At 38.5% G+C, this 8,655-nt stretch overlaps 1 protein-coding gene across 6 annotated transcripts in view; it reads left to right on the forward strand.

Annotated features, from left to right (window-relative positions):
• Window positions 1-5,501, forward strand: part of DIAPH2 (diaphanous related formin 2) — an 816,328-nt gene extending 810,827 nt beyond the window's left edge. For all 6 annotated transcript variants that reach the window (XM_070605395.1, XM_070605389.1, XM_070605392.1 and 3 more), the window contains one exon: window positions 210-5,501. In XM_070605395.1, the coding sequence (XP_070461496.1) occupies window positions 210-274 (65 nt within the window). In that variant the 3' untranslated portion in view covers window positions 275-5,501. The remainder of the gene's footprint in view (window positions 1-209) is intronic.
• The last annotated feature ends 3,154 nt before the right edge of the window (window positions 5,502-8,655 follow it).

The raw sequence follows: 8,655 nt of genomic DNA on the forward strand, positions 1-8,655 counted from the left end.
AGTCATTTACTGCTGATTGCAGAACTCTTGAACTCAGCCCGGCAGCTGCAGCGTGAACACCTCAGATCTGGGCTCCTTGTTACTTATTTACATATTCATTTAAAGTGATTTTTCAGGACTATCTGAAAAGCTCTCTCAACCTGACATCGTGTAATAGCCGAGATCTAAAGCTCACACTGTTTTTGGTTCTTTTCCTCTTTGTCTTACAGATAACAGACGAGTACCTTTGGAAAGGTCGCGCTCTCGCCACAATGGAGCTATCTCATCTAAGTGATTCCTGATGCCAAAGAATATGAAAATATTTAAGTAAACAAAATCGTACATTTTGAAAAGAACAAAACATGCACTCAAGGGATGGAGAGGAAATAAGTGCGTTTCTGCAAAGATCAAGCTAAGCTGGATGAAATAGCGTGCATTTGTAAAGCTTTTGCAAGACTCTTTCCACGATTATACTAATATGAACGCAATTATCAGGATTATAAAACGTGTGTTCCATTTTAGTGTCAAGATGTGTATTATTTGTTCTTGTGCATGACCTGACGGTGATGATGAAAAGTGTAAGAAATTGAAGAGTTCTAAGGCTTTCAAAAACATTCAATCTATCAAAAATTTAGCGTTACTCAAATTTGTAGGTCACCCCAAAAAAGGAAGAAAAGTATTAGAAAGAAAGAATCATTCAATGTCTGCTTTTGATCCCTGTGATATAGGAAAGGACAAGGCCAATAAAAATTAAATGTGCGTGTTAATAATTTGGAGAGGCACTAATATTGCACACTCCGTAAGAGAAGCCATTTTGAAAACTCAAAAACAGTACTCCTCCAACCCCATCAAGCTCTTTAGAATCTTATCTCAAGTGAAAGCTGATGGATTCATCTGCTTTGGCTGAAATTAAATTTATCATTAATCTAGAGTTTCAGCATGATATTGCAGGCACTTATTGCTAAAAATAAACCAAAGTTTAACAGAAGCAGTTAGAGAAGGTGATTTAAACTTTATTTAAAGAGGTATTTTCTAATGATGCACATATATCTACTTTATACAAATACTTTATATGGCTATTTTTGAGGAAAACCTCACATTTTAATGTCTATGCCAGGGATGAACCTGAAAATTCTATTACCTTTATTTAGATTTTTAAAGGTAAATATTGATTCCTATTCTCCGTGGTTTATTTCTTCTCTTGATTGCTTCTTTCTCCCATGACCCCCTTGAAGACAGGGAATAGAGCTCTGGAAGACCTGAGAGGAAAAAGATTTCTCTCTGCAGGAGACAGCAGAAAACTGTCTGTAAGGTCACTTGTTTTATCTGCTTTTCTACTCCCCTTTCCAGCTCTGCCTTGGTGGTCTGAAGAAGAAAAAGAAATTATATATATGTATGTGTATATATGTGTATATATTGATATCTCCTGCTACAATAATTCCACATCCCTGTGACTAAGTGAACTTCTCAATCATCATCATACTTCCTCACCTTATATTAACAGATTTAAATAATGCTGCCAAAACAACTCAAGGAGGACAACAGGCTCTACATGTTTCTTAAATAGATGAGAGAGTAAAAGTTATACTTAACTCGTCTGTTATTTTCAAATCAGCATTGAAATAATGTGGTATAACTTCTCCGGTGTGCCATTTTAAGACTAATCCATGCAGATGATTGTGATTATTGTAAAAGATTTCTTATATGTATATTTCTTATATAGAAAATCCTGTTTCTACTCCTCCAAAGCACATTCTAGACCTTCAGAAAGAACAAATGACTGGCTTGGCAAGTCACCACCTGAGATCATGTAAACAAGTGACCAATAGCTCACAGTTTCCTTTCTATAGATGTATAATGATTTGAACTGCTGCCTTTTCCTCCAGTGCATTCTGACTTGGGTATTATACTTTCAAAAGCTCTGAAGCTGCTACAATAGAGAAATCAAAAAGAATAACAGTATCTGAGATCTTAAAATTTTATCCTATCTTAAGATGCACACATATGCACACACAAACAAGTTGAAGGGACATATCAATTTAACACACTCTTTTTTAACAACAACAACAAAGATTTAGGTTTTGCTAATTTATGATGTACATACTTAGTGTGTGTATTTTTGACCTCACAAAGTCTTTTCTGAAATCGTCATGGTATGGCCTCTTGGAGTCTTCTGATAGCTTTTTGGGCTGTAGGAAAATGATATTTTGAAATATTAACGCTGACTAAAACTTCAGGACTTTCGCCATGCCATATTGTCAAGCTGGTCAAGGTAGAAATACTGATGTGTATCACCTTTTCCAGATGTGAACTTGCCTTATTTTTTAGGTTGTGAAAAAAAAATGAGGTACTATTATTGATAAATTATATATTTGTATTTAGAGTAATCCCACATGCTTTTCACAAACATTATGAAACCTTTCAAGGTCTTTCGTGAAGTTCCAATAATTGAGTTAAAGGGATTTTTAATGGTCCTGTTCTAGGCATTTGCAGTTTTGTTTTAGATTGAAAAGTATCAGAAAAATAGTACGTAGTGACATTTTTAGTATAGAACCAAATTATACTGAAGTCTTTTAGCAAGTTTATTACTGCCACATGTGAGAAGCATCAATTTTTGCAGATTTTCTTCAGAATGTTTTTAAAGTGTGCAAAACTCTTAAAATGTTTACTAGTTGAATTAGTTTCCTTTGGCTGCTGTAACAAATTACCACAAACTTGGTGGCTTCACACATCAGAAATTTATTCTCTCACAGTTCTGGTGGCCAGATGTCCAAAGTCAAGGGCCATGCTCCCCTCAGAGGCCCTAGAGGAAGATCTTTTGCCTCTTCCAGCTTCCGGTAGCTATTGGCTTTCCTTGGGTTATGGCCACATCTCTCTCTGCTCCATCTTCACATCACCTTCTCCTCTGTGTATCTAATCTCCCTCTGCCTTTCTCTTATGAGGACACAATTATGTCGGCATTTAGGGCCTACCCAGATAATCCAGGATAATTTCCTCTCCAGATCCTAAATTTAATTACATCTGTCAGACCCTTTTTCCCAATAAGGTAACATTCACAGGTTCTGGGGGTTAGGATGTGGACTTACCTTTTTGGAGGTGACCCTCAGTCCCCTGCAGTCTGCCCTCTGGCCCCCCCCCCCAAAAGTTATGTCTGTCCTATGTGCAAAATATATTCACCCCATCTGAACATTCCCAAAAGTCTAAACCCATTACAGCATCAACTCTAAGTCTAAAATCTCATTCAAACACCATCAGTTTGAAAGTTCCAAATCTCATCCTCTGGATCACCTAAATCAGGTATGGGTGAAACTCCTCAGGTAAAATCCCACTCCATCTATGAGTCAGTGAAACAAGATAACAAGTTACCCACTTCCAAAATACAGTGGTGGGACAGGCATAGGATAATAGCTATAGCCATTTCCATTCCAAAAGGGAGCAAATGTAAAACAAAAAGGAGTCACCTGTCCTGATGATTTTCAAAATTCACCCAGCTGGATTCCCTTAGGTTTCAAGGCCTGACAATAATCCTGTTTGGCTCAGGGCTCCACCGTTTAGGCCTGCAGCTCTGTCCTCTTGGCTTATGGATTGAGTCTCTGCCTCTGTGTCCGTGGCTTGTGCTTCTGCCTCTGTACCTGCAGCTCTGTCCTAGGGGGAGATCCTTTATATTGAAAGGTAGCAGGTGTTTGCAGCTTTATCAACCTGTTTCTTGCCTGTAAAATTTTGAGAGTCTAACAGCTTTCTCTCATTTTGTCCTGTCTCTATCTCTTTGAAGCCAAGCTGGAAGTATTTCTGCTGGTATAACATTCTCAAAAACTTTATGGGCCTCCCATGTATGTCACATTGATTCAATAGTGAGACAAGAGAATCCTCACAGATCTTTGCCAGATAACCCCATCTCTATTTCTGGCTTCTATTGAGATGTTTGATAGATCCATGAGTGAATGCCTAACCTCTTCAGCACTAGCCAAATGTTGTCCAGCCACATCTTTGGCTTTATCTCAGAGCACACTATCCTAACAGTAAACCTAATTTTCGCTCTTTTGCAACCTGAATAGGCTCAAAATTTCCTGAATCATCAAGTGCTGGTTCTTTTCTGCTTAACAGTTCTTTCCTCAATTTCTCTCTTTCCTCTTGTATTTTACTAGAAGCTCAAGAAGAAACTAGGGCATACATCCAACTCATTGCTTGGAAATCTACTCAGCTAAATGTCCAAGTTCATCACTTACAAATTCTCCTTTCCACACAACTGTTGGAGACAATTCAGATAAACTTTTTGCTGCCATTGACGTGGATCACCCTTCCTCTAGTTTCCAATAAAATATTACTCAGTTCCTTGAGCCCTCATGAGAAGCACCTTTAACATTCATATTTCTACCAAGAGTTTTTTTAAGGCAATCTATGCTTTCTCTGTCATATGCATCAGATTTCTTCCATCCTCTACTCATTAGCTAATTCCACAGACACTTCCACATTTTTAGGTATTTGTTATAGCAAGACCTCACTTCTTGGTACCAAAATCCGTATTAGATTCCTGTGGCTGCTGTAACAGATTCCTCCAAATGTGGTAGCTTCTGGGTCATCAGAAATTTATTCTTTTACTATTGTTTTGGAGGCCAGATCCTAAATTGAGGTGTTGGCAGGGCTGCACTCCCTCTGGAAGCTTAGGGGAAAATCTGTTTTTTGCCCCTTTCAATTTCTTATGGCCAGCATCATTCCTTGGCTTGTGGCCAAATCTCTCTCTTCCCTATCTTCACATCACCTTTCCCTCTCTATATCTAATCTACCTCTGCCTCTCTCATATAATGATGGCATTTAGGGCCTACCCAGTTTATCCATGATAAGCTTTTCTTAATTACATCCGTGAAGACCATTTTTCCAAATAAGGTCATGTCACAGGTTCCAGGAATTGGGACATGGACATATCTTCAAGGAGCCACCATTCAGCTTATTACACTAGTCATTACACATAAATGTACTTTTCACTTTTTAAAATGCATCTTTGGTGCTCAAGCCAAATTCAAGGTTGTCTCTAAAAGCTGTTGTCTGCACAGCCTACTGCATGCTTTGATAGTAAATGGCCGAACAGGCTATTCTAAAATTTGGTTGATACTTTTACTACTATGGCCAATTAGCTTGAAAAAATAATTGGTTCCAACTCTGAGCTCTGGTATATCTCTTCTGTCCCTTTTATGGAGTCTTTGACCAAACGACTTCTATGATTCATAACGCAGGCATAAAACTACCTCTGATACAGAAGGGTTCTTTACAAGCTTATTTTAAATATTGTGAATCCCTCAGCTGAAAGGAGAGGTGACAGAAAAGCCTGCTTTGAATGGGTATTGAGGGGGGTTGTGCCCATACCAAGACACCCAGAAGAAGTATTTCAGTGGCAGTAGAACTGTGGATTCATGCTCTCATTTTGCCTCGGAAGAAACACCTGTCTCTTCACAGGACCAAGAATGACTTGCAATCTATATGTAATGCATACTTACTTATTCAATAAAGTTAAGATATACATGAAATGTTGTGCTGCCTGTGATAATTAACATTAAGGATGAGTGAAAAGGCACAAACTAAAATATCAAGACAGGATACAAGAACATTCTAGAAGGAGAAGTTTCAACTGAACAGAAGTACAACTGTATTTCTATAAGGGCCTGATCAGGTAGAAACAATGGGACATATTCAAAGACACACATACCTGTGGGAATCATAAGATGTTCTTTAAGTATTCTTTAGCACTGCTTGCCAGAAGAGTGGAGAGATGTTTGCACAACTGAAGAAGTCTAGAAAAGTCAACAGGATGATTTACATGTTCCAGAGAAACTGTTTCTACAGAAATGGTTTCTTGTCTTGATTATAGAACAAAAGCAAAGGGGCTTCAAATGCTCAGAGGGGTAAAAATCTGGAATGAGTAATAAAGGAGTGTAAATAATTATTCCCTGGAGGGCTTTCAAAAGAATTTTTCATCCTAGGTGGGCTGACCTGAAGAAGGAAGTTTGAACAATGTAATAACCAGGTCTATAATTGATATGATCCAAAGTACCTGGCAAGACCACTGTTTCCCGTGGAATGGTTTGCTCCAGGAATCAAATATATTGGCTTTTTCTCCCCCAGAGACCCAAGTAGGCAAATTCCTTACTAGGGAGCCTGAAAACCTTAGTATCCACAATAGGGGAATTTGAGCTTAATACCAAGAGCTCTAAGGAAAGTGGAAATTGATATATATGCACTGCATGTGACATGCTGTATAGTTTTGATTTATAATAAAAAAAAAAGCTATAGCCAAAGATCACATTTACAGGCTGAATTTATTTAGATGTCTAGAGTCCCAATAGCCAAAAATAAAATATTATTACAGTTAGTATCCATTGCAGAGAAAAACGACTTGCAAATTCATGAATTATGCCCATCCTGACTTTGTTCCTAGTTCTTGGCGATTAGCCAGAGTTCAATCTTTAGCCGTGATGACTAATAGATTGGCTAATAGAGGTTCAGCCAATATTTTCACCTTTTGATGTTTATCATTCAGTGAACATTTTCAGGACACAATTAGGAATTAAACAAAGCACCTGCCTTCAGGGATCTCACAGTCTGGTGGGAGATGGAACAGGTACAAAAAGAATTGTAATCCAAGCTGGAAAGAAAGCGATCACTGTCATAAAAGTGGTATCAATAAGGCCCACAGGAGTCCAGGAAAAACAAACCACTTAGATTTAGAGCAGCGGGGTGAGGTGGGAAGCAGGTATCAATCAGTATAGACTTTTTGGTCGAGGTGACATTTGATCTGAAATTTAAAGGCTAAGTAGATTTGAACATGGGAAGCTTTTATTCATTCAGTCACTATCTAGTGAGCACCTTCTGTGTGCCAACTGCAATGCTAGGCTCTGAGAACATAAGAGTGAACCAGAAAGATGTGATTTCTATTTTCATGGAGCTTACGTCTTTTTGAGGAAGGAAGGAAGCCATGAGCAGAAGTACAAAATTTGATGTGCATATGCAAGTAATATTGAGCAATTCAGTTTGACTAAAGTGTGAGGTCCATGAAATGCAGCAGTGGTTGCGTGGTTTGGGCTTGATTTCATAAATGGTAGGGAACTACGGAGGGATTTTGAGGAAAGAAATGATATGGAGCACTTGAAGAAGATGATGCTGGAAGCTCTGTGTAGGATAGACAGAGCAGTCACAGAAGGCTGACTTTGTTAGAGGCTATTGCAATCATACTTTTGAGAAATAATAAGGGCCTAAACTAGGGTAGCATCAGTGGGACAGATCCAAGTGGCATCTGAAGACCCGGCAATTAGATGTTGAGGGTATGAGGAGAGGGAGGATTCAAATCTAATACCCAGACTTCAGACCTGAGTGACTGATGGGCTCCTTTCAACAGAAAAATTGGACACAAGAAGAGCTCATCTTTGCAGTGATACCGTGGATATGCACAGCTGCAGCTCTGACACTTGATATGATCCTATTATCTAAGCTGTTGAATGGCTCATACAAGCCTTATATACAAGGAGCATCGAGTCATAAAGACACAGAGCAGACAGGAGAACACGATCCTGCCCAAGAACTTATTCAGTGATATGATAGCGATTATGGTAACAAGGGCAAGGGCAAGCTCGCTAAATTGTCTTCTTCTTCCTTCCCTTCCTCCTTTTTCCCTTTCTCTTTCCTTTTCCCATTCCCTTCTCTCTTCTTTTTAATAATACTGAAAGTTAAAACACCTAATGGCTGTTCAAAGAAACAAAAAAACTGACAAAGACTGAGTGGACATTACAACGTACTGATTCAGTTTTAGTCTCATACTGACAGGAAAGAAAGGCATTTAGAGGAAGTATAATTTATGGAAAAAGCTTTAATTAGTTCATAGCAAGGACTTCTTAAGTGTCTTGTTAATATTTTAAGCCATACATTTATGAGGTTCTCGAACAATTATTACTCTTGAAAAGAACAGCAAATTCTCATGTCTTACTATTGTCCCAGGAATCTCTCAGACTTCCACTGCGCCCAAGTCTATTCCCTTTATGCTAAATACCTTTCTACTCAAAGAACTACAAGCCTTCCCTCCTGAATACATTCAACTGCTGGGTACATGTGACACTAAATGGCTTTATTTTAGCTAATATGACTCTGTTTTGGAAGGGGACCTGGTTTATGAATCTTTTCCACCTTCCCCCTCCCTCCTCACAAATGCCTTTTGTTATTCTTCTTCCGTTTTCCTACAAAAACCCAAATATCACAATGGGAGTTAAATTGAAAATACCCAAATACTATGAATTTTCACTTGGAACAGTTTTTGGAAATCTGTGACACATAATAGCACAGTAGCCTAGACTTTCTGACAAAAATCAAGTAATGAAGTATTTTACTCGGCTGGACAACTGGTAGCACTTATGGTGGTGCTTGGGGGAGGGAGGGAGGAAATGAAAGGGGTCATGGATAAGGTCTTTTAGCAGAATTCAGTATAAGGGTGAAAATCAAAGCATCTGTTAGATGTCAATGACCTTTTGACTCCAGAGCATCTGGGATAAAAAGCTAACTTGCTGTGACCTTATGTTGTGTGGTGCTTTGTACTTTTGAAAGGACTTGCACTTTTCACATCCATTATTCCATCATCTCATTTCCCCTCAGTCTACAAGCATCCTCAAGTCTCCTCCATGCCATTAAACAACAGCA

The sequence above is a fragment of the Equus przewalskii genome, chromosome X (assembly GCF_037783145.1).
Source record: "Equus przewalskii isolate Varuska chromosome X, EquPr2, whole genome shotgun sequence".
Classification (NCBI taxonomy): Eukaryota; Metazoa; Chordata; class Mammalia; order Perissodactyla; family Equidae; genus Equus; species Equus przewalskii.